We start from the raw sequence: 26,156 nt of genomic DNA, 5'->3' as shown, positions 1-26,156 counted from the left end.
TAAACCGGCCGCTGACATGCTAGCTGTTTACACTGCTAGCTAAAATAAGCTAGTGACAGGCATACGTGAGTTTTACTATTCGAGAAATGAGTCAGCAATACTTAGGAAGTTCATTAGACCTTTTTACTGTATACTGTTACATTTTGTTAAGTGTTTTTTTTTTCGTACCTCTGCTGGTAACTGCACTATTTTCAGTTTGACCCTCGGCCACATTTGGTTAGCGAAGTAACATCGCAATCTGCAAGCTACAGTTGTGAAACATTACAGGTGTGCAGCTGAGGAGTGAAGACCAAGTTCGAAAATGGGTGTGATCCATAGACTGTATAGCAAAAAGCCTCCACTGATTTCTTAGAGTAGGACAGGGGTGTAGCACAAGTGGTTGCACTGGGGCCCGCGGGGTGGGGCCCCACTAACCATGCGTTGGGTGGAGAACAGGCCTTTGCAAGTGCCACCTTGGAAACACACTGGTGTCCAAAGAAGAACTCATGCTAAATTATATGCTCGAAAAATAAAGGTAAACACGGATGTTTTTCGTTTTTTAATACATTTAAATTATTTTAAATATTAAATAGCCTATTGTAGCTCTCTTCTGTCTCACCTTTATCTCAAATAGTACTTGTTTTAGATAAAGGCTGTAAACAGTGGTGTTCCTATAGAACTTGTGAGGTTATGGCACCAAAACAACGCCTTTTGTTAAAGTCTGCGGTCATTTCAGCACCACAGTGAAATAGACGGCCCCTCTGCTCTCAGGCGCTGATGCTTCTTTTCACACTCTCTACTCAACTTTCCCAATACAATGGTACAAGTATTGTAACTCATCGGGCTGGTAGATTCAATACATTGATAAAATAAATAGATGTTTATATAGTATATTAGCTTCATACCTAGCAACCAGCATGCATTGGGCCCCATTGTAACTACCTTACGCCACTGGTATAATAGGTGCTTATACGATGAGTTTTAGTACAGATATCAAAACAATACATTTCTGATATCTTTTTATTGATATTAGCCTTTTTTTCATTGAACAAACACAAATATGCCAAACTGTTCAATGCACACATGCAGAGGGCCTCCAGTTCCAGTGTTAAATGCATATGAAAACTTTTCCTGAATAAATTATAGCTAGTCTTAAATTAGAAAGGGTTATGGATTTAGATCGGGAAGCAAAAAATGTATACAAGTTAATTATCTGGCTCCACATAACAAAACAGAAATAGAACAAGGTGAAAAATGCCCAAGAGTCAAAAGTGTCTAACAAACAGTCCAAACCCAAAGATAATCAGTTACTATGGTATGTCAGAAAATCCTCACATTTAAGTAGAAAAGGTGGGAATGGAAATGAATTAATGATTCATTAATTAATCTTATTAAAATTATTTTCAGTCAATTGACTAATTGATGTGGGCTCATACCTGTGCTTTTGTACCCAGTTTGGCCTTAAATCCCAGGGCTGACCACCAAAGGAAAACCATTAGAAACTCGTTAATCCTCCGTTTTCTATCGAGCTGAAAACCCACCACACGGTTTAGGAGCATGGACTCTTTGCAATCTGCAAACATCTGAAAGTGTCCGGTCCCCAAAACAAACTCAGCCTTCGCAGGACATAATGAAAACACAGCTTGCTGCGCCACAGAGGTACAAACGGGAGGGATGACATTCAGCGGCAAAAAAGAAGAAGCAAAACTCAGAATTGTAGTGCAAAACATTGAAGACGATCTTTATTGTTCACAGTTAAACACAAGCCACTGCTTTAAGAACTTCCTTTTTTGCCATTTTATCCCAGATTATCCAGCTCCGGTCAGAGTCCTGGTTTCTTCAGTTTGTGCTGATTGTACCTTCTGTCTTGGTTTGCGGTAGTTACTACGGTTGGCATTTAAAGTGGATTGTTGAACATGCTTTAGATAGCGAGGCAAAAGGAAGTGACAGCAGGAGTTCCCGGTGGACAACAGGATTTAGATGACTTTCAATACCGGAGTTTACTTTTAATATTCAGAGGAAACAAGGCAACTTCCTGTTTATCAGACCTGCAGAAGGAAACCTGATTGGACAAGTCAATGGACAATGTTTTTGGTGTAGTTTCCAATATAGTACCAGCTGAATGTTTAGAGAGGTTTTGAATTCAGCCAGAATACAAATGTTTGCATGGCACTTCACATGATCAGCTGGTCCGCCTTGAACAGGAAAAGATGCGTCCCTTGCCAGGTCCGATTCAAATTTCGGATATGTACTTGTGAGCACCCTTCACGGCTGAATAAATAAAAAAGAAAATAAAAAGGTACAACAGAATGTGGAATTCATAAAACTGCATACGATTTCACCAGGTTCTAAATTTCATACACTTTTCCTCATCTCATCTTTGCTGAAGTACAAGAATCGACAGGACTGCATCACCTACTCGTTCGCACATTCGCAAACAAAAACACGTTCTCCCTCTGACTTATTTTGGACAAAAACTAAATGGGGTTTTGTATGAAAATGTTAGTTTTCCAATTCGGCCCACTTCCAGGTTTCCCCAGAACAAATCAAGCATCTCTACATACGGATCACCTTCACACCTCTCTGATGTAACACTCAACACACACTCTGATATCAAAGACATGTTTCGGTCCACGGTCAACGCCAAAGCATACCTAACAGCTGATCGTGTCAAATGTATCATCTCCTCCTCTTCTGGTGCTTTCCTAGTAACCAATTTAGATTTCATTTCAGTACACCCAATCTACAAAAAAAAAAAAGAATTCCAGTGGTATTGACTGGAGCAGATTTTGAGCTATTTGTCCCGGCGATTCCTGTCTCCACCGGCAACACGATGTAGGTGAACGGAACTTTATCCGTGGAGCTCGCAGCATTTACAAACAACATCTCAAAATTATAACAGCAACTTGTCTCTTCAGAATCAGTGTCCCTGTTACTCTTGATGATCCACAGACCTAACCGTAAACTTTCTTCAAAGGGACTTTTTCTTCAGTAGAAAGTAGTTCCGATGAAAACTCAGCAAGGTTTGCGGATGATCTTAATTAACTGACAATGTTTGAAAAAAACAAGTTGCTGCTCAGTTTATTAAAAAGTGATCATTCAATGCTGTGAGCACCAGAAACGTAATGCCATGCACTTCCATTGTGTTGACTGCGGCGACAGAAGTCTCAGAGACAGAAAATGTAGACTAGCCTAAAGCTAAACTATCAGCATGGTACAACTGCTACTGATACAACTGGAACCAAGTGGGATTTCTGTAGTTTGGGCGAACTTTAAACATCAGACTCACAATGTCACATGTAAGTTTGTGATAACTTCGATCGCATAACCACATTCAAGACTAGCATTTCAACTGGTAGCAACGCATCCACTTTATAGCACCTGGTCAAAAATTCTTCAGGGGAATGACTCAGTACAAAAAAAGAAAGAAAAAAAAAGTAGAAAAACATTGTGGGAAATCCTGTTGTCCACTCAGAGGAATGGAACAAATAACACTGAATTCCAAAGAGTTGCTGACATGATACTCTTTTGCTGATTTGTAGCTCTTCTCCATCATTAAACTTCAGTCTCTCAAACCCGGCTCAGTTCTGTGTCTCTAACTGTGCTCGTGATGTGTTTCATTATAGTCCATGATCTTTAGCTGCTGCTGCCTGGGGCGCCCTGAACCCGCTTGACCCTGCCCTCCACCTGCCCCTGACCCTGCCTTCCTGCGGGGGCTTCCCTGACTGGAGAGCCGCTGCCTGGGCTCAGAAGGGAGCTCCTTGGTGGGCACAGTGAGAGGAGTGGCGGAGGCAGGGGCTGGGGCGGGGGGTGGAGTCGGGACAGGGGAAGGTGCGAGGCCGACGGGGGCCATATAACCTTGGCTGGGCGGCTCCACGCACAGCTCCGTCTTCAGGCCGTGTGCAAGGCCAGCCAGGCGCGGCGGCGGCGGTTGTTCCTCGTCACACTGGCTCTCGCTCTTGTTTCGGAACAGCTCACGAGCCCTCATGGCCAGGAAGCCCTTGGCGCTGGGGTAGGAGCCCACAGTGAGCGGCGCCTCTGAAACGGGCAGGGGTGCGAGTGAGTTGCTGTAGGGACAGGACAGGGAGGGCTCCACCAGCAGAGGCGGGGCCAGGTCCTTGTTGCCGTTGACAGAGTTGGCTGTTGTCTTTGAAGGATTGCTCGCTTTAGGTTGCCGAGTCGATAAAGTGCTGCCGTTACCCCGAGGGGAGTCGCGTGATGGTCTACTGTCCACCTCCTCGTTGGTGTGAGGTTTACTTTGTCCATCTGGCACCATGATACTGTGGAGGACGACATAATCACATGTAAAGAAAGACACTATATTGATAGATCAGATGATGACAAGTATTTCTGTGAGTACCATTGTCAAAACAATACTGCTAACATTTACAGAACTACAGGGCTCAACACTAACGATTGTTGGGGAAAGTCAGTTTGCATAGGCAGAGAAACGTAGCAGGGAAACAGCGTGAGCCAGAATTCTTTCACATCAAATTTGGTGAATTACAGAGAAACACTGCCCTTATTCAACTGTTACGCGTGCCTTGCTTTTTTTGCAAGTGAGTGGGGAGCTCCAGGCACTGCATGTAACGTCACTCTCCACTCTGCAGTGAACAGACTCACAGAGCCCGCGTATTCCGTACAAGGCTTCATCAACCAAACCAGAGTGGGTGTTTGTTGGAAGAGTGGAAAGACTAACCGAGATGGTTTTGGAGAGTTTTATTTTGTGACTGCTGAGTTTGAATGAAGTGTGTTTTGACGAGTTAACAAGGCAATTAAGCTAGTCTTACAGCCAAACACAGGGGGAAGTGGAGTGCAGCAGGGTTTTCTTTTACCAGCTACACAGACTCCGTCGGTAGTATGTGGCTGGAGACAGCTTCACTTTGTGTCATTGAGTTTAAATGCAGTTAGTTCTGCAGGTGTAGAAGTTGTGCTGCCTCACATTGCCCCCTTGTACAATAAGGTATGAATCCTAATAATTTTTAAACAGACTGGACTCATTTTTTACACAGTTCTATCTAGTTTTTAGCGTAGTGAAGCCACGCACAGAGAGAGAAAAATAGACAAGCCCCAGGTGCGTGCGGCTTATGGGCAGCTTTCATGGCCCATGTAACTGCTTCATTTGGAGAAAAATGCCGCACTCAGTTAGTTGTCAGTTCAGGTATGGGTACAACATTCTAGAGGCTCAAAGGCTTATTAGACACTTGAAAATGGTACAAGTTGCATTGTGCATTTCTAATATATTTGTGACGATGTTTTAAAAAATATCATATAAAGATATAGGACAGTTTAAACTGTCCCATGCCATAAAGGTTAGGAACCATTGTAAACCAGTGCAAAAGTAAGTTATTGTCAAGTAAATTTAGCAGTGCAACCGTGACACAAAACTAATCAGACTGAAGAGTTACAGTGAAAAGAGTGCTGAGTCTGACCTGGAGTCTGCACAGGTGTGTGGGTCAGCTCTGCCCCCTGGTGGTGAGCTGGTGGCAGTGCCGGCAGGAGCCTCTATCTCCACTCTGCTGTAGAGCTGCAGGAGTTCAGTCTGCAGCAGCTGAGTGATTCTCCTCTGTGCCTGATACCTGCTGTCTGAGGCCTGCAGCTCCGCCCTGCAAAGAGAGACGAGACAGGGACAAGGAAGCCGATGGAGTGGGGGAAGAGAATACGGGAACAATTACAATGCATTAAAGAACAAAAATACAGAGTGAAGACATGAGATGAGACAAAGAAAAGCACAGAAACAGGTGACAGTTTTGCTCTAAAGTGATGATTAGAATTATAATAAGTTTCTTTTTTCCAGTCCAAGATCATTTTGGAGGAGCTGGAGGTTTATACTCACTTTGCTTGACCTTTTACGTCCTCGAGGAACTTCTTCTGCTCTGCGATGAGGTGTTCCTTCTTGGAGAGGTGCGTCTCCAGCTCGGCGACTCTCTGCTGCGCCGCCTCCAGTTTCTGACCCTGAACCAGCAGGCTCTGCCTCAGCGTCTCCACCTCTTTCCCATAAGACTCCTTCAGCATCTGGGCCTCCTGGGCGGTGGGGTCATTATCCATACAGGCACAAAGAGCAGGAGGACACAAGAAGTGAATTAGAGGGTGAAAAAGAGAGATGGATTGTAAAGAGCAGCTTGCTCTTTTCGTGGTAGTTCTATGATGAGTTTTTCAATGTGCATTATAATATTTATATACAATAAATGCTACTTTCTAGCATTATCTGCAGTACCTGTGAATGTAGTTTGACACAGAGGTCTACTAAAAGAAAGTAATGCAGGTTTCCTGTATTATGCGGTGCATTCAATGAAGCTGTGGACATCCAATGCTTAAGTAGAAGAGTGTTAGAGTTATATAAATGTATAATTGTTCTGTAGCAGACATGTGAGCAGTTCCAGGAGAGTGTAGTTTACAATATGCTACTTATACAAGTGATAGATTCCCTTTTACTGGTGCTTTAGTGAATGTATGGATTTGTAGCACAAGTACAGGAGTCCTATCTGAAAAGAGTATTAGAACCAGATATTTAGATTTCACAACAACTCAACAACCCAAACCTACCCGATAAAATGCCAAGATGCTGTATGTTACTGATGGTAATAGTTGTATTATGGCCAACTTGTAAATACAGTCAGTGGTACTGTCTGGCTACATTAACTGAGCTACTCTCTTAACAGAACAAAAAAAAATGTATGTATGTAATGTAATATGATGCATTCAACAGGCCATTTCATGATCCTAACTAATATGATTCGCATTTCACCCAGGATGGAACATTTTTTAAACAAGACATAAAACATACATAACTTTCGATCAGTGATTTCTTTGGAGAATGGATAAGACGTAAAAAAGATAAACTAGTAAAGCACAGGCAGAGTGGGTGGAAAGATTAAAGGTCCCATATTCTGCTCATTTTAAGGTTCATATTAGTACTTCTGGTTTCTACTAGAACATGTTTACACGCTTTAATGTTCAAAAAGCACATTGTTTTTTTCATACTGGCTGTCTGAATATACAGTACCTGCTGTATTCACCCTCTGTCTGAAACGCTCCATTTTAGCGCCTGTTTCTTTAGGCCCTCCACCTGAAAAAGCCCAGTCTAATCTGATTGCTCAGTGTTTTGCCTCTCTTCACCTTCATTGCAACCGGGGAATGACTGTAGCAGCACTTTCTACCTATATATAGTATAGTTGGGACATCACAACTGTACAGAAGTCCTGACGGCTCATTTAAAGGCACAGTTTCTGAATACGGGCTGTGTGCATTCCTCTGTTGATTGACCTTTTACAAACTCTACACAGGGTCTGTACACCTTTTCCGTGCTCAAATTCTAAAGATTATTTTTTGGCAGTTGTCAAGCCTTTTATTGTATAGGACAGACAGAAAAAGAGGTGTGAGAGAGGGGAAGAAATGCAGCAAAGGGCCACAGGTCTGAGCCGAACCCGGGGCCGCTGCCTCGAGGACCCTCAGCCTTTCCACATGGGGCGACCGCTCTAACCACTCAGCCACTGGCCGCCCCCCGTGGTCAAATTCAGGCCCCTTTCTCGCACTTTCAAGGTCCATTTTCAAGCTTTTCCAGCACCTTACAGCTGCGGTAAAATAACATATGTCTACGAATACAGACATACTGAAAATTATTATTTCACGTTTTTCATTTCAGGCGCTGACTTATTGTATTTCTACTCGATAGCTATTTGTTGTGAAAGAATTGCAGATACAATTTCCAGCATTTTCAAACACTTTATCCAAAATTCAAGCACTTTTCAAACCTTGAAAACACAACATTAATATTCAAGCATTTTCAAGGATTTCAAACACCCGTAAGAACCCTGTCCACAATGTGGTGATTTGGATCATTGCTCCCCTTTTCCAATTTTATGATGAGGAGTAGGGCAGCAGTTACACTTACACGATTTTCATTATCGAATGATATGCTTAATTAATAGATTATTCAAGAACAATCATGAAATGTATTAATTGCTTGTACTGCGCTGTAATATCCATTACCTGTCTTATTCTACTTCAGCTTGTTTTTTACTTTTAATTATTATATTTCAATGTCATTGTTCTGAAGGCTGCATTCTTTAAGACTTCATCACAGTCATTTTATGTTTTATATGTATGTTTAATACTTTACGTAAAGCCCTTTGAATTGCCTTGTTGTTGAACTGTGCTATACAAATAAACTCGCCTTGCCTGTAAAAGGTCAGAAAATGCCAAACAATAAAATAGAAATGCTGATCCAAATGTCCAGAAGCCCAAGGTGAAATGAAAAGCTTGTTTGTTTGTTTTTTTTGACTGTTTGTTTTTTTTGACTATTTTCTATCAAATTATTCTTCGAATTATTGACTAACACCAAAATATTTTTCTTTGAGGATTAAACACAAAAAGGGCTCTTTAGATTTACTCTCCGATGACTTCTGTTCATGGAGTTTATGAGCAGAATTTGTTATGACTCAACAAATTAAAAAACTATTAAAACTGCACTCGGACTACACTGAAGTCTATCCTCATACTTTAGATAACTATGACCATGACATATCTGGATCGATGATCTAACAGCAAAGCTAAAACTGCTTCAGTGGGAAAGTGCTGGCGCCCAACAAACCCAGTTAGTGTCCCTTTTTTCCCCTCAGTAAGTTGTCTCTGCATCTCACACACAGACACACACACACACACGGACATACCTTTGTGTTATTGGCGCCTGCGTGGTGCACCTCCTGCATGGACAGCTTATGTGCCTCCCCGAGGAGCAGCAGCTGCTTGTTCAGGAAGCTCATCTGCTGCTGGGTGCTCTCACTGTTGCTCAGCTGAAGGACAAACGGGAGAAACAATGATGATGAGGGCAAAACAGCAACTACACTACAAATCAAACCTATCCAGAAATATCTGGGAATGCAACACGACTGAATAATAGATCTCACCGAACCCACTGGAGATACAACAAGCTTGAGCAAATGAGCCGCCTGAGTATTTTACATCATTCTGAGGAGCTACTTTTGACCAAAACCAATTTACTTCATGACAGTGGTCAACTAAAAAGAGCAATGTTCCGCTGTATGGACATTTCAATGAAAATGATCTTCCGAAATAAATCTCCAGGCCTTGACATCCCAGGATTTTAAACCAAAAAGTCTATTCACTCCGTCAAAATATCAGAAATAAGGAGCTTTTAGTCAACCAAAAGCCTGTTTCTGGTATAAACTGCCCCTTGTTTGCCAAGATTTGGATTCAGTATGGGTCAGAGGGACCTCAGACAAACCCCAGGAGGCAGAAAAACACCCAGCCCCCCCGTGCCACTGACCCAAAAATAGAGAAGGAGAGACAACATCTCCAAGGCAACAGAGCCCTGGGACAGTCTGCAGCCTACAGAGGGGTGGCAGGATGAGAACAGGGACATGTGCTGTTGTATCCCCCCCAAGTCTGACCCGACTGTCTGCAAACATGCTCGCTATCCCCCCCTCTGGTATTGAAACAGGTTTATATATGGCTCCTTTCAGACATGCACCATATTAAGTAAGTGTTTTGGTAATTTGACATGTTGGCCGTTTGTCTAGAAACACCCAAATCAGAGAGAGATATACTGTATATATATAAATGTCACTTAATTATAGGTTGGGTAATGTTTATAAAATGAGTGTGGATAGACAGGACGTGTCTCCATGAGAGAACATACCTCTTGTCTTCCTTCATATCATGACTTGCACTTACAGCTGTTCTCCGGCAGTGACATCACTCCCTCTGTCAACCAGGTGATGAATCACCCAGCATTGAGTCTCTTTCCATAACAATCTGATCATGTGTGAATAAAACCGCTGCCAGACCAAGTTCAAGCTATGATTGCTCCTTGGTCTGGGAAGGCTGCTGTCATTTTCTTCTGCACAAAAGTAGGCGTAGTTCAAATGGCTGCATGCAATTGGACAGTCCTTCAACCAATCAGACCAACGATCTGGATGACGCGCCCCATTCATTTGGCCACCAGCGGGGCAACTGGTAGATTAAACTTTTACCAAAACCAGTCGGCAGTAAAGCAAATACATTCTTTCTTTGGAGGAATTGCTCCAGGGAAAGTTTCTGCTTAGTTTTCAAAGTAAACTTGCCACTGAAACCATTTCAAACTGCAGCGAAAGTTGCATCAACGGGTAGCATGTTGAACGTAAAATTGTAAACACAAAACTGCTTGCGACGCTTCTGTCATCATCAGATTTAACCAGCCAATAGTGTGCCGGGTAAAAAAAGCCCGCTCAGTGATTGGATCCAGAAAAAAGGGATAGGAAACAGGAGGATTGGATCTGCTCTTTTCCAAACCTTTGTGCAGAGCAAATTCAAATTGCCGGCAGGGGGGGAAACTCTGGGCATCTTATTACTGCACTGCCATTTTAACTATAACTGTCATTCTACTATTATCAAGTATTATAATTTCTAATTAATTCTTTAAATATCATTCAAATACACGTTGATTGTATTTGCCTGACTTGAAATTGAGAGAATAATGAGTCCAAAGAGACCATGTTGCAGGTGTTTCTTTACCTTGATAGTCATCTGGTTGAGGAGGTGACCTGTGTGGCAGACTTTGTTGTTTGATCTCTGAAGCTCCGCCTCCAGTTCATCCATCCTTTTCTGATACTCCTGCAACTTGCTCTGGAGACACAAGACACAACCAGATTACAGAGAGTTACATTATATCTTATAAAGGTGACGACAGTGGACATACATTTGTACTGTATTATCATCTGTGTACTGTCTAAACGCCTTTGCATGCAGTGTCTGAATTTTTGTATCCCTCTGAATCAGTGTGTGTGTGTGTGTGTGTGTGTGTGTGTGTGTGTGTGTGTACCTGGAGCTCCTGGTTCTTGGTGTAGTAGTCATCTCGTCCCTGCTGCAGCTGTCTGATCTGACTGTGCAGCCTGGTCACCACCGTCTCCCGGTCGTCCCACAGCTGCCTGTACCGCTGCTGCTCCACCTGTAGACTTTCCCTCAGAGAAACAATGTCCACGCTCTGCAGGTTCAGCTGGTCCTTCTGCACAGACACATAGACACACACATACGCACGCACAAGTTAAGTACAAAGTGTGCAGGGGGTTCAAACAGGAGGTTAGAACAGCCTCTAAGCCATATCCTGTGACGGCACCCACCTGTCACTCAAAGCAGGCACGCCCTTACTTATGCAGAGCTTTAAGCCATAGTATAATTTAAATGGGTTGTCATGAACAGGGAAATTAGCTTTAGAGACCAAAACCGTGAACCAGGCTGTAAACATGTTTAATTCAATGACATGGGTCTGCAGTTTTTTGCACTTCGGTGTGATTCCTTTTTCAGCCCTGAAGGTTGCTACTTGAGTCCAGTTGTTTTTTTAGTGAGGGAAGGGATGGACAAGGACATTTTTTCTCCCTCAAAACTCGATTACTGTGCAATGTTCAGCGGATTACTGAATGAATGTGTCAGTGTCCCATCTCTTTGTTTACATTTCATTCCTGACGACAAAACAACTCCAGTCACATTTTACTCTGCTGCGTGCTGCAGATGATTCTCAACCGATGGAGAAACAAAATGCCTCGGCGATAAATGGATACCTCTGAAGAATTTAGATGGGTTTTCCCCCGTCACTGTGTCAAAAGGCAAATACAATACGCTGGTTGTTGAGGGATCAAACTTGTGAGCCTCCAGTTACGGGACAGACCTTTAAAAGCTCTACTCGCAATACTGAAAAAAAGTGGGCTGGGATTGCCTCCACATGGTTCCCACCCAGATACAGGACATTGCAATGTTTTTCTCAGCCACATGCTTATGGTCGGACCGTCTATCACAGCAAACGACAGAGAAGTTCAGATAACAACACACACAGAGGGAGAATGCTCAGGGTGCCATTATTCCACTATATTTTTATAAACAAAATAGTTAGCTACTGTATTAATATTTTGAATATCAAGTGTCCAGTGGTGCTGCATCTCAGTAAACAAATCTACCAGTGTTTCTCCCAGGTTTACAGCGTTGGGGGGGATGACAAAAAAATGAAAGGAATCATGGTTTTCATGTGTTTCCAACGCATTGCCTTAATGTTCTTTTGTTAGTGTGCCAGTCGGTGTTTAATCAGACAATTCAATGGTTAGGTTCGTATTGAAAGGTCAGCGCCCCCCTATTGTAATGGTAGGGGAAACACTGTCTACTAATACTGCTTCCTCCTCCCCTGACACATGCATTGACAGAGAAATGCTGCATTCAAGTGCTATTGGAAGTCTGAAAGTTTTGGACCGCAAATTGCAGTACAATGCCTGTCAAAGTGGAACCTCCTACTAGCGAATTTGGGGTAGGTGGATTTCCCTTTCAATAGTAGGAGGTTCCACTTTGACAGGCATTTCAGTGCACTTTGCCTAGTTGGATGTCCGAAACGTCGGACTTCCCATGACACTTGAATGCAGCATTTCTCTCTCAACACAGCATGAGCAACGCAAGCGAAATGGAGCAATGAAAGACAGGCAGGAAGCTCAGCAAATCATTTTATTCGGACCAAATAAAATGATTGGTCAGACTTTTATCAGAAACATATAAAAATTGAATATTGATGAGTTTCAACACTTGGTGGATTTCTTTTACATTTTAGTTTGCCATACGCTCATTAGGGGCTTCTTAAGATAACAAAAGAAAAGTGGAAAAATGCCAGAAAAGTTAGAATTGCTTAACCTGGGCTAATATGTGATAATGAACATGTGCAAACTTGCCATGGCATTGTTCTGCTCCTCCAGTGCAGTGGCGTTGATGATGCGTCGGAGAAGGCGTCTGTTGCGGACGGCGTGCTGCTCCCTCTTGTAGCGCTCGTACAGCAGCTGGTTGTGCAGCAGGAGCAGCTGGCTGCGCAGTGTGTGAAGCTCGTCCAGCGGAGCTGAGCCTGGGGAGGCCATGGTAATAATAATGTAATTAACACAGTCACGCGCCTCACACACACATACACACTCATAGAAATAAGCTTAATTATTATTAAAGTGGGGAACACCAGAATAGAATAGGTAATGCAATGAGAATGTAATAACTGTTCAGTATATAATACAGTGTTGGGACTTCGCCAAGCCAGAAAGGCTGACAGGATTCTGGTGGAAATGTTCATCGTTCACTGTAAATAATATAAGTTATAACTGCTTCTGACTTCACAAAGGGAGCATTTGCTGATCAGTCACACACTGGCAAAATGTATTTTAAAGAGCATAGACAGCTGCTAGATTTGCATAATCCTCTAAAATCTGTTATTTTCATTAGGGCTGCACAATAAATCCTTGTTTTATCGTCATGGAGATATCAACCTGTGCACTAAATACATTTTGAACTGTGATACATTACAGAAGACACACAGGGATTTTTGCAACTATGATTCTTTTTTAATGGTGCCTTTTGTGTCCAGATCAATGTTCAGTTTGTTCGATAAAATAATGTTGGAAATATATTTTTTTTAATTCAACAAGCAGTTTGTTGTATTTTAGCTGTGGACTGAAAGCAGAAGAAATGTAGTATTGAGTACACTTAAATGTCTGTTTATTTATTGAAAGTAATCAAACCAAAACAAACAAAGATAGTCACGTTATCATCATCATCATCATCATCATCATCATCATATTTCTCGTGCCTTACTTTTAGGGGCATTCATCATTTTAAGAAAACATGAGAAACTTCAGTGACGTTTTTGAACAAAAGTCTTATTCCAGACCAAAGTGTGACTGCAGAACCAATGTTAAAAATGACCATGTCATGAAAGTTTCATATTTTCACATTCATAATCTTGTTTATTTATTCTTGATCAGATAGTTCCTGATATAAATCTAATCTAAGTTGAGAATTTGAGCCATTTTTTATAAGAAAAGCAATACATTTCACTTTTGAGAACTTTGGCTTCTACATACTTACTACGTACTTAATACGTAGTAACAGATGTACTACTACATTTCAAATTAAGTGAAAACAGGTGAGCTGCAGTGTGCTGATCTTCTGCTTCCTTCTCAGTCTAAAGGCATGATTTAATAGAATTCTTGGATCTGCGCTTGAACTGATGAATTGTTCCTTGGCTCATAGTCCAACCTATAACCAAATTTCATTGGAATCTGTTGCAGTTTGGAGATATCTTGTTAAGTTAGAAATAAACAGACAAACGGGTCTGAAAACAACCTTTAAGGGTGACTGATTATTGATCCGCCAGATTTCATTGGCTAGTCTTTCTTTAATGTGAACCACTGGCCTGAGCGACTGAAACTCTACTTGGCTGGCTTTAAGGCTGCTGTTCACCCAGTTGATCTCATTATGAAAAACATTTCCCTGCAATTGGACAGCATAACTCATACAAAGATACAGAGCTTCACTTGTTAAAGCAGAGGGTTTTTTTTCTCCATATTTGCTGAAATTATCACTAAAGAAGTCTGTGACGCAGTGTATATGACCGCTCCAGAACCCAGATCAAACTGTGAAGCTAGGCAGAGCTGAAATTAAGCGCCCAAATAGGAATATCATGTCACTATATTGCATATTTCTCACATGAAGTGTTTTCAGAAACATATTTTAGTGTATTGTTTAGCTATAAAATGAGACTGGTAGGCAGGACTTGGTTTTGGTTACAAACGTCCTCATTTTACAGCTTAAGCATACTGAAAACTATGTTTTATGAAAACACGTTATGCTTGAAATAGGCAATCTAGTAACAGAATATTGATTCATATATAATCAGCGCTGCCTAGTTTCACAGTTAGGGCAGAGTCCCTATCACAGTGTCAATGACTGTATTAACTCTGCTCAGAGTGGCGTGGTGAAAACTAGCAGATGTCATTAGGAGCACACAGGGAGGGCTCTGGGAGCAGACAGGTAGAGAAGGTGGAGGTAGAGATGCATTACTGTTTCACAGATCGTCTCATTGTGTTGTCAGGATAAAGTGAGAGTTTCAGCAAATTATGGAAAAAAGCTTATTTTCATAGAAAGTTACCAACTTCAGCTTTAACATGTATGAAGGGGAAGAGAGAAGAGAAATAACATTAAGAGAAAAATTCTTGAGAGAGAATTTGATCTGAGACGTTAACAGTACTCCAGAGTGGGTTCATCAGCCTACACAAGCGCTCAGTTGAGTTTCACATTAGATGCTATCTGAAAGACATGACTCCTATCATTCAGCTAGGAGAGATGATTACATTTGACAGTTGTAATTACAAGCTGGCAGAGAGTTTAAACAAACAAAAAAAAAAAAAACAGAGTTTCTATTTGGTTGTGAGCTACAGCTGGAGAAGATTTGATTCCTGCTCTGGTTAACTGAATGCATACAGGGAGGTGAATAATGAAATCTCTAAGTGGCTAACGCTCAAATATCTGAGTTGATCGGGTTCTGCAGGACTGTGGGAACTTTGTGTGTTTTGATAAACCTCCACTGAACAAATTCCCTGTCTGCCTGTGTAACATTTAAACGTACTGTTCATGTCTCAGAGCTCGTGACGAATCACTAGTCATGCCTGAACGATGTCTTCATGATAGATTCGATTATCAGTGTATGGTAGTGTGGTGCTCCGAGTGTTTTACCTCCAAAGTGCGTCCAGTCAGCTGACTTACTTGGCAAAGGTAATCTGTAAAAGGAGGGATTGAGAAAACATTTTAGAAGAATGATCTCACTGGGATGAGCCTGTCTTGTCAAATTCACACACAATTCATTGATATTGGAGGTCATCTAAAACAACATTTATCCTAAACTAGGTTTTCCTTCTTAACTACACCTAATGTGAAATAAGGACTGACCCGAATGCTTTAAAGCTTCAACCTTTGCCATGGTAACAGACATCCTAATCAGTATTTGAAAGCTTTGGGTTTTCATTTCCTCAAAAATCCTAAATAGCCCATGAAAAGTGGAAAAGTGATCCAACATTATTCAATAAGCATCAACAACAACAATTTATTAACATCCTAAGATGGGTAGCGATGTTTGTGCATGTGCGGCATTGTCCCGGGTACTGAAACGGAGGAGCAGCACGGTCTACAGACACACGGACAGAACATGTCAGTTGTGAGTTTGGGACAGTCAACAAGAGAAAGTGCTTTTGATTAAAGGGAAACTTTGCAGATTTCCAACCAGCTCTGTGTCACTGCAGCCTGGGCAGCATTACATGCAGATGCAGGTAGATCTCCATGTCATTTCATTTGTATTTCATGGGTAAAATGACCCATTGTGGTTTTACAGAATCATGTCGTCAGGCTGCTGGAAAACCAGTGGATAATCCAGCAAAACATTCTCTATAACCTTTGGACAGAGCCGGGCTAGCCTCTCCCTCTTGCATCCAGTGCTTAGGCTAAACTAAGCATATGATCCCCTGAATAACTTATAAACAGACATGAGTGTGGTATCCATCTTTTCATCTAACAAGAAAGTGGTATAACGGATTACCCAAAATTTCTTTCAATTTTTGAAGACACAAAAAAATGTTTTTTTATTATATTTATTTCAGTAGATGCCGTAATGTATAGATAGAGACAATGCTGTTAGAGTTCTCTTCACATTAATGCTGTCAATATTGCCCCCATGGGAAATGTAGTATTGGACTTTTGTCTGAGTCGTACTTTGGTCTGTTTACACTGATTTTATTCCCTCCATCGTGTTTTGTTTGGCTCTGATGAAGACAGACGTGCGGGTAATGGCCGACTGAAATGAGCAAAGCCAGATTGTTCTGTGCCCAGAATTGACTTTGCTGACATGGTCGTGTTATTGGCTCGGAGGATCCGGCTTACTGTGTGTGTGTGTGTGTGTGTGTGTGTGTGTGTGTGTGTAGAAAGAAAAGGGGCGGCGGATTCTGAACAATGTCATACTTGTTCTCAACTGGGTGTTTCCTTTCAGCTGCAGTCACAGATTGGAAACAACCAAGGCATGCTCAGCACAGTGAACAGCACAGCAAAACACACTCCTGAGTTTCCTCAGTATGATCATCACACCCCAAGAGCTAGAGAGCACTCAGTAAATGAACACACGTAGAGGATTGTGCAGGTGGTATTTTCTCTCTAACAGAAAAGGTTGTTCATATAAATCTGACAAACAGGCCACACCTGATCAATTGTGGGTGAATCATCCAAACACACTATGTACATGAATGTGATTTAATGAGTGTGAAATTAAAATGGTGGAAATAGTTCATAAAAAAACAAGAAAATATAATAATCATAATAATCATAACCTTAGATAAAAGAAAACCTTAAATAAAAGTCAAGTCAAGTCAGTGCGGATTGGAAGCTAGCCCCTTACCTCTTGAGAACTTTATCGTGGGTGTCGCTCCCCTGCTGAACAAGGCGATCCAGCACCTCCAGTGGTGAAGCAGACGCTACCCCTTCCTCCTCCCCGTCCTCCAACCCCTCCTCCTGTTGCAACAGCCTCTCCATCGCCGCCTTGTGCACCGCCTCCGACGTCTTCTGGCCCACGAAGAGTGAGGCCGCCCTGGGCAGAGCCAGGTCAAAAAATGACTCATAGGGGACCGGCGCGGGGGTCTTGCTGCACGGGCTTGGGGAGAACATCCCAAACTTGCCCACCTCGTCGTCCGGGGCAGAGGGGCTCCGGTGCAGGTGGTGATCGATGGGGGTGAAACCTGACTGGAAGGACCAGGACTGTTCAAAGCCAAGGGCTGAACTCCTGCTGTCTACTGCTCCTCCTCCTCCTCCTCCTCTTTCGCTCCCAACACCACTGGTGCTCGCAGTGGTCTCCCCTTTGTCCGGCGTCGACACAACGTGGTGGGTGTCCCTGACGGGACCTCCAGGCTGGTTGTTTGAGAGGGTCTTGTCTTGTGCCTGACAGCCAGTCAGAGTCTCAGTGGTGTGGTAGAAAGGGGAGTCGAAGCCCCTCAGGCCCGACAGCTCCTGCTTATCCTCAGTGATCTTCAGTAACTCCTCCGTGATGGCAGCTGCAGCAGAAACAACATACGGAGGATTGAGGTGGACTTAAACCTGTATTCAAGTACTGAATGCCAATGTCTGTGCTTAAATATTTCTGCAGCCACAAGTGCAGACTGTCTGCTATCCCAGATAAAGAGGTGTAAGGGCTTCTGATTTTACCCAAAGAGAACGGAAATGTTTAAAGGGAAACTTCAGCATCTTTTAATTTGGATTTCCCAGGTTTCTGTGTCTGTGAGACTACATAGCAAATGATCTCCGTGGTGGTCCACAAGCTTTCGTAACTGATGACAATCAGTCCAGCTTTACGAGTGTTAACAATGGTGTGCCACAGGGTTCTCTTCTAGGTCCACTTTCTATGAATTAATCTGTTTCCAAGGCAGCACATTTTGATTTCTGTGTTGTATGACTAATTATAACGGATCCTAAATCACTTTTAAAATCAGATGAAACAAAATGCACGATGCTCTCTAGAAAACTGACTGACAGCGCCACTGAAGTGAGTATTACCACTCTTAATAGGACAACAATTGAAATGGGTTTCTGGCTAGATGACAAGCTGCGCTTCAAAAAACATTAATGAACTGACTAAGTCCCTAAAAGCAAAACTGGCATGTTTTCATAGAAACAAAGCATGCATTACAAATAAAACTGCAGAGGGAAAATTGTAGAGTCAACCTTCTATCTGTTATGGACTATGGCGATGTTATTTATATGCACTCTCCCACCTTTACTCTTAAACCTCTCGATGCAGTCTGTCATTCTGCTCTTGGGTTCATAATGCATGTTCAGAACGCATTATTATTAACTTTATGAGAAAGTTGGGTGGCAGTTATTAGCAGTGAGAAGAGAACAGCACTGTATTTTATTAATTTACAAAGCACTTCTTGGAAAACTACCTGGGTATCTTACATGTCTTCTTAACTACCGTACAGATCATTTTCACACTGCAACAGGTCCCAACACTATTTGGTCCTTGACACCAATTTCCACTTTCAGAAATCCTGTTAGTCACTTAGGTACAAAGAACGTACATGGGAAAATAGTTTCCAGGTTTATAAAACACAGAAGTGCCCCTTTAAGCAGCTAGCTTTGGCAGCAGAGCTTGTGCCATTTGGCAGATGCTCTCATCCAAAGCACTACAGTACTGTAGGTGCATTTATTTTTAGTACAAGTGGCTCAGACGGGAGCTAAACAAATAGCTAACTGATCACACAAAGGGATATTAACAGTGATGTGTTTGCATTGTGGGTATTTCATTTAACTTAGCAGTACAATGAATTCACATAATTATGATGTGATCAAATTCACTTTTGGGTCCGACTCCGGTGGGAAACACGTAAGATTTTGATATGTTGTCAACCGCAAGAAAATGCATGGTGCCCATAAAATGAGTTCCAAGGATCTCTGTATGCTTATGGCTGTTTATTGTTGAGGTAAATATTTATATGGTCTGGAGTCAGCTAAGGAATTCATTTATACACATTCAATTTATTCCCCCTTTTTCCCCTTTCTTATTTGATGTTAATGTGGCTTTTTTACACTTTGTCTGTATGATTATTATTATTTTAGCATTTCTATATGCTGTATTTATCCATTATCTTCCATCTTCTTTATAAATAAATACATTGCCTGGGTCTGGCTGTTAAAGCACACACACACACATTTATTTTTGAAAACGACACAGAGCAGTTTCAATCCTGCTTTTGGTGCACCCACACCTGCTTAAAGATAAATCTGCCTTATATGCAGCATAATTACGTTTTGGTGGATCCTTTTTCGGGAGGATACCCACAATGTGACGTGTGTTTTCTGTGCTGAGTCACGCACTGACCAGATCTGGTTCTTTGATCTATACCAAGTCAAGACTCACCCTCTTCCCTCTCTTTCTCTGTTCTCAGCTGAAGCTCCAGCTCCTGTTTCTTCATGAAGACCGACAGCTCCGTCAAAGTCATAGAGACGTTCTCAGCACCTGCGTCTAATGAGGAAATATACGCATCTCAAATGTGGGTATTGGTGTAAGTAAAATAAAAAAAAATTCAAAATGAATGGTGAATACAGGTATATTCAGACAGACAATATGTGGAAAATAATGTGGGTTTTTTTTTACTTTAAAGCATGTAACGTGTTCTGGCAGAAACCCAAAATACAAGTATGGACCTGAAAATGAGCATAATATGGGACATTTAAAGACAAGCGTGGATCAAAGCGGACTCTGTCATAATCAGTCATCACATGAGGGAAATGTGTTTTTGAGGACAGTGTGAGCTGTAAAGTGCAGTAAAAGTGACATGTGAAACAGCTTATTTTCACCATGACTGTGAGTGAATCGGTGGCTCAGGACACTCTCTTTATCAGGGTTTATTCTCGTCGAGCATACTTTGGCTCATGTCGAGTTTTTCTATGGCTTCATTTAAGATGCAACTGAAAATTGAAGACCTGTAAAGACTTTTACTTTAACATGAACAACGCTAAATCCCAGCGATGAGACTCGTTATGACTCACCTCTGTTTGTAGCTACTTCTGCACTCTTCTCTGTGTCTTTCACTGGTTCTTGTCTCACCAGTGCAGGTTTACCGCTTTCCCCTTGACGACGATCCTGGAAAGTCACAGTATGTGTTGGTTTTTTATATTATTAATCTATTTTGGATTACTAATCAGTGGTTTGCTTCAGCTCTTTCTGCTCCTGAGAACACACACACCTTTTCCACATTGTAATGTGGGATTAAAGACATGTAGCACAGGCTCATTAGAGATTCTTATTCAGAATAAAGAACATTTATGAGAAAAAAAAGCTAAACAAATCAGACTCCTTCTGAGAGCCAATAATGTCTATAATAATTTCAAGTCTTCTCTCCTGTTGCCTCACTTCAGAGTACAAAATCGTGGAAGTTCATATAATTTGAATGGGCTGGCATATTTAGCATTTTTGCTCGGGACTTAATAGGAACATGATTCTGAACAGTTATGCTATTGTTAAATTTAAAAAACAAGCCTTTGGCCTTTTGCAATTCTGTTATGCTGAAGGGAATTTTGTCTTTTAACTCGCTGAGAAGAAAAAAAAAATTGGAAGGGAAAGAGCATACCTTCCTTGGTGGACTGGACTGGACTGTGTTGGCTGGTAAGGAGATTATGGGGAAGTCATCTGATAGGGTGGGAGGCGGGGAAGAGGTGGCTGGAGTGCTGGAGGCAGGCGTTCCTTTTCCTCCTGCTCGGGTCAAAAACAATCAGCAGAAAAGAACATTCCAGTGAAACGTGAAAAAAAACACGACAATACATCGACCGCTGAGTTGAACTCTATCGTGATAGTGTAAGTACTGACCTGATGTGCAGTGGAAGCGGCTGGGAAGGTGTGAGGTACTGTGGGAGAGCTCTAGGTTGGGCGACATGCCCCTGGAGGAAGGGGGCGTGGCCATGCCGCACAACGAGGAGGGGCTCCACAGAGGGTCCTTCCCCCCACAGGAAGAGTTGAGTTCACAGGTGTTCTGCAAAGGAAGAGACCAAACGGCGAAAATGATTACAGCTCTAAAAACAACTTTCTTTCACAGCCAGCCAAAGCACCAGAACCTCTGAAGCTCACTGATTACCCAGTGTAAAAACACAGTATGATGGTTTTAGACTTACACTACAGCTGCCAGGTTGCCGCCACTGATAACCATTTTGAGAAAATGGCAACCAAATCTTGCCCTTTGGCAACCACTTTTTAACATATAGTATATACGGACAACAAACAGCAAACATGCAGCCCAAAATAAATTGTTCTTCAATATCTCTTGGGGTCTCCTGCTAAAGCTGCTGCCCCCGCAACCCGACCCCTGATAAGCGGTTGAAGATGAGATGAGATTAGTGATATTTCAATATTGCAGTTACAGATAACCAGATAACTGCACGCAACAATGCAAATTTTGGGGTCTTTAACGTCACACTTTTATTATTAAGCAGATGTGTAACTGCATAGTATCTTAATCACTCAAAATATATAGGTGAATAAAAATGCAACCATATTTTATTTACTATGATGCCTGGTTGTCAGCCTGTTAACCACTTTTAAAAATGAGTGTTGAGCCCTGAGATATAACTAGAGACGTGTTAACTAGAAAAAATATAACCTGCTGCTGGCTTTCATTTCATATTGAACACAATGTCACAAATTCACAATCACGCTAGCACCGGTCATCTGGGCCAAGTGTGAATGCGCCCTAAAAAATCTGAAATTCCACAGTATTGAATCCCCCCCCTTCCAAAACCAAAAAGGACTTATACAAATTTGAGCCAATTACAAGTGCTGTTGTTCCTAAAATAGCAGTCCTCCCATGTTTTCCGAAATTTTCGTCTGTCTGGGTCAGACAAATCCTCAGACAGGCCCCAGGGGGCAGAAAAACACCCGACCCCTCCCTCCTATGGCTGGCCCAATAATAGAGACGGCATCTCCATGACAACGAGCTTGCAGGAGTGTCTACAGAGAGGTGGCAGGACGCGGACAGGGGGGCATGCGTGTGATTCCCAAGGCTTGACCCGCCTGTCTGCCAGCCTGCCGACTTTGATGAGTTAAACTATTTTGCTTAATGTCAGCGTCTTCATAAACATGGAGTCGTTGCTCTGATTGTGGCCATTATGTGGTTTTTGGAGGAAAGCAATACACTCGGAGCTGTATGGAGTGTAAGCATGACAGCTGGTACAAGAGCTAGCAGCAAATACCAGCCCAATAACTAGATAGACTCTGAACAGTTACTGACCGTATTATGGATGATCTTACCTGCCGTCTGGAGGTCTGTGGGCTGCGGGAGGAGGAGGAGGAGGACTGTGTCCCTGAGAAGGGGGGCAAGGACAGGGGCGGGGGTAGCGGCTGCCGTGGAGTGGAGAACGGGGTCGAAGAAGAGCTTCCTGTTGTCAAGGAAGGACATATAGTCTGATTAATCTTCAAATGGATGCACCACACAACTTGCAGCCTTTCTCTGCTCCTTTACTCCAATTAGAAAACACAATGTTTGATATGAGAAACATGAGGGTCTCACTGAAAAAAGGCAAATTGTCAAGGGCAGCACTAGGGCTCCAAATAATTTTCATTATTGAATCATTTACAGATTATTTTTCATTTCATATCAAAAGTGAAATCCAAACATTCTTTTTGACAAAGCAACTAAACAAACAACAAAGAGAGGATCATTTGAGTGGCACAACCCGTGGTTCGAGTAATGGCGTTTAAGTATAACTTCGATACAGTTGTTTGAAGGGTAGGATGGCTAGGCTACATGGGTTAGCCGGATACATGACGGATACATGAACAGATGAGTTTATGGGTGGGTAGATGAATATCTTGGAGCAATAGTTCTATCTTTAAAAGCACTCCATGTTGTAAAACTGTTTACTGTTTTAATGAAGGAAATATACAGTAGCCTATTTATTTAACAGTCTTGTGTAAACTGCTCAGAAAACTCCAAATTCTTTGACATATAGCAAAGTTTATTAACGCAAATAGTTACTTTCCTGGTAACTAGTTACTTTTATTAGAGTAATTCAGTTACTAACTCAGTGACTTTTTGCAACAAGTAGTGAGTAACTAATTACTTTTTTAAAGTAACGTTACAAAGACTGGGCACAACCAGCGCTTACTGTTAATGATACTGTAAATGACTATTTTGTACTGTCTCTAAAATACTATCACTAAATTCTCATTTAGACAGAAAGAACACACTTAAATTGCTTATTGATTCAACACGGACACTCAGATAATAGCTTAACTTTAAGATGTTAGCTGAGTTTCTGCTAATAGTTTGTCTGACTGTATGTTAAGGTTGGGCCTTATGATATAGAACGTTAGACAATAGTTTTAATTTGTCAACCATAGGAAGTTGTTCTTTAATTAGATCGTAGTATTGATCCTTTAAATATAAGCAGAGCTACTTTATGGCAATTCTGTTTTATTTGTTTTTTTGCTGTGGGTATTTGATTTGGTGGATAAGCCTGAAACACATATGATACTATATTATCTATGAAATGTTTCTCAATATTTTATTCAAGAAAATTCAAGAATATGTGCTTCAGTAGACATGCACAATATGGAGTAAAGATTACCTTGCTGTGTAAGTTCCAGCAAGAATGATTTGAATCATAAAACAATTATTCTGTCCAATCCTGAGCTTTAGTTTTTGATAGCATTTTATTCATATCATGGGCCAAAACCCTTCCTGTTTGACTTCCTGTCATAACTCCGCTTGTGTAATAACAGCTGTCATCTGGTGTAAAGGAAAGAGTTGACTGATAAAAATATAAACCAAAAGTGTACTCTACTTGTTTCCAATTACTTATTAACTACTGGTAACTACTCCAACACAGACATGTTCAAAGTCATCAGCCAATTTTAGCTTAGCAAAGATATATATTGTCTATGTGCATAGTGGAAACTGTATTACAGAAAAAAACAAAGATATGTTAAGGTAGTTTCTCCATTGCATAGTTTTTTCCACCAGAGAACTATCACAACTAATAACAATTAAATGTGTGCTGGGGCTCTATTAAGTGTCATTAAGTGTTCTCTGACCGTAGCTGCTGTGGAGGTCCGTGTAGGGGCTGGAAGTGCAGTCTTGTGGTCGCATGTGAATTTGGGGGTAAAAGTTCTCAGGCATGGTGGCATAACCCTCCTCACAGGAGGCCTCCTTGGGGTCCAGAGACACTTTGGCACATTCGATGACGATATCGTGGATTTCATACTTTTTCCACCTGCAGCGAAGCCGAGCAGCGTTCGTCAAAGAGAAGCAGAAGACTCGGAAAAGAAGAACAAACGCTAAATTGTTCCTTCTCCTTGCAGAGCTGTATGAGACTCACCTGGTGGGGTCAAGCTCGTGATCCTTGGTTCCCGTCACCAGTTCCGGGTGAATACGAACGTGTTCAAGCATCGGCTGAATGGCAGGTTGAACACAAAATCTATATTAGACACCATTCGGCTACAAAACCTCGAAGAAAAAGGGCAACCAGGCACTACAACAGGGATTAAATCCTCACCTTCACCACTTCCTCAAAAGTTTCCATGTTCTCCTTCATGCTGTAATGGGAGCGCAGGTAGGACACAAAGTTGCAAGGATACATGCCGTAGAGACGGTGGAAGAGTGAGTAGACGCTGGCGTGCAGGTGGATTAGGTAAACCTCTGAAACGTGCCCTTGATGTGTAAAGATTAATGGGAAAAAAGCACACTCTTGAACTCCCCACACACACACACACACACGCACACAAAAGAATCAACATAAACAGCAGGCTAACTGGCAAACCTAGTTTCAGTTTTTTGTTGTTATGGTCTATTTTTTCCACCCACACTTCTACCCCTTTCACCAAATTCAGATTTCCGCGCTCCAGTTAACTGCTTAAATGGCTGCGAATGTAAACATCGTTTCAGAAGCCGAACTTGCCTTTTTGCAGAGTATAGTAGACATTCCCTACATGAAAATACGCTGCCATGTTAGTGACGCTGCTGACAGCGGTTGGTCTGCCGGCCAAGATCGCAAATAATCGCAAATCTTGAACTTCCAACGTCTGAGTCAGGCTTATAGTGAGGGAAGAAGTGTAATAGGAACATATGTGTGTGTATGGATTTAAGAGGGTAACATATAGGGGAGGGACTTGAAGTAGAGAGGTGACTGTGTTTCAATAAAGTTTACAAAAGAGCAAAAAAAAAATCAACACAGTGGCCACGAACCTGGCAAGATGGAGTCTCTGAAATGCTCACCTGAAATTACCTCCTACTGCCAAAGAGGCTGCTAGAAACAACGTATCTCAAATCTTACAGAGTACAACTTTAAAAATAATTCAATCAAAAACGGTATCAAATCATCACCTTAAAATTTGATGTCTAATGGAATTGTTGACACCCCTATTGTTTTTACAGGGCTGGGCAATATGTCTCAATATTAATAGGGATATATTCTGATGACAATATATTGTTTATCATGATATGGCAACATCTTCCTTTGTTTACCAGGGGTTAGTATGGGAGTAGCTGGGCCAGATGTAAAAACATTTCGACTTTCATGTGTATTGCACAGACATGTTTTGAGAGACATGACAGGAAGCTCCTACCGGGATTCTTAAGGTTCCAAGACGCTAAGCGGCCGAAGATGTCGAAATACTCCCACAGGTGTTGTTTCCCAGCTTGAGGGATCATGGGTAGCAGAGTGATGAGCACCAGCACTCCAGTTATCAGCACCACTACGTCCGTATCCGTCTGCCACGAAATTGAGACAGGTATTCAAGCTTATGATGAAGTCAGAGGTTAAAAGGTTGAAATAAAATCTTGAAATTGATGATCTGACAAAGA

At 41.9% G+C, this 26,156-nt stretch overlaps 1 protein-coding gene across 1 annotated transcript in view; it reads right to left on the bottom strand.

Annotated features, from left to right (window-relative positions):
* Positions 1–1,693: 1,693 nt before the first annotated feature.
* The window catches only part of tsc1b (TSC complex subunit 1b), a 35,810-nt gene continuing 11,347 nt past the window's right edge, over positions 1,694–26,156 (bottom strand). Inside the window, exons 5-22 of the mRNA XM_083930242.1 lie at positions 25,919–26,063; positions 24,850–25,004; positions 24,673–24,746; positions 24,389–24,567; positions 22,604–22,731; positions 21,170–21,332; positions 20,934–21,055; positions 20,353–20,446; positions 19,721–19,825; positions 17,210–17,858; positions 15,505–15,548; positions 12,684–12,850; positions 10,802–10,984; positions 10,495–10,605; positions 8,652–8,774; positions 5,816–6,003; positions 5,412–5,585; positions 1,694–4,259 (exon numbers count right to left, since the gene is read on the bottom strand). Coding sequence (XP_083786368.1) covers positions 3,575–4,259; positions 5,412–5,585; positions 5,816–6,003; positions 8,652–8,774; positions 10,495–10,605; positions 10,802–10,984; positions 12,684–12,850; positions 15,505–15,548; positions 17,210–17,858; positions 19,721–19,825; positions 20,353–20,446; positions 20,934–21,055; positions 21,170–21,332; positions 22,604–22,731; positions 24,389–24,567; positions 24,673–24,746; positions 24,850–25,004; positions 25,919–26,063 — 3,489 coding nt within the window. The 3' untranslated portion in view covers positions 1,694–3,574. The remainder of the gene's footprint in view (positions 4,260–5,411; positions 5,586–5,815; positions 6,004–8,651; positions 8,775–10,494; positions 10,606–10,801; positions 10,985–12,683; positions 12,851–15,504; positions 15,549–17,209; positions 17,859–19,720; positions 19,826–20,352; positions 20,447–20,933; positions 21,056–21,169; positions 21,333–22,603; positions 22,732–24,388; positions 24,568–24,672; positions 24,747–24,849; positions 25,005–25,918; positions 26,064–26,156) is intronic.

The sequence above is a fragment of the Echiichthys vipera genome (assembly GCF_963691815.1).
Source record: "Echiichthys vipera genome assembly, chromosome: 16".
NCBI lineage: Eukaryota > Metazoa > Chordata > Actinopteri > Perciformes > Trachinidae > Echiichthys > Echiichthys vipera.
This window is presented reverse-complemented; position numbering and strand designations above follow the sequence as displayed.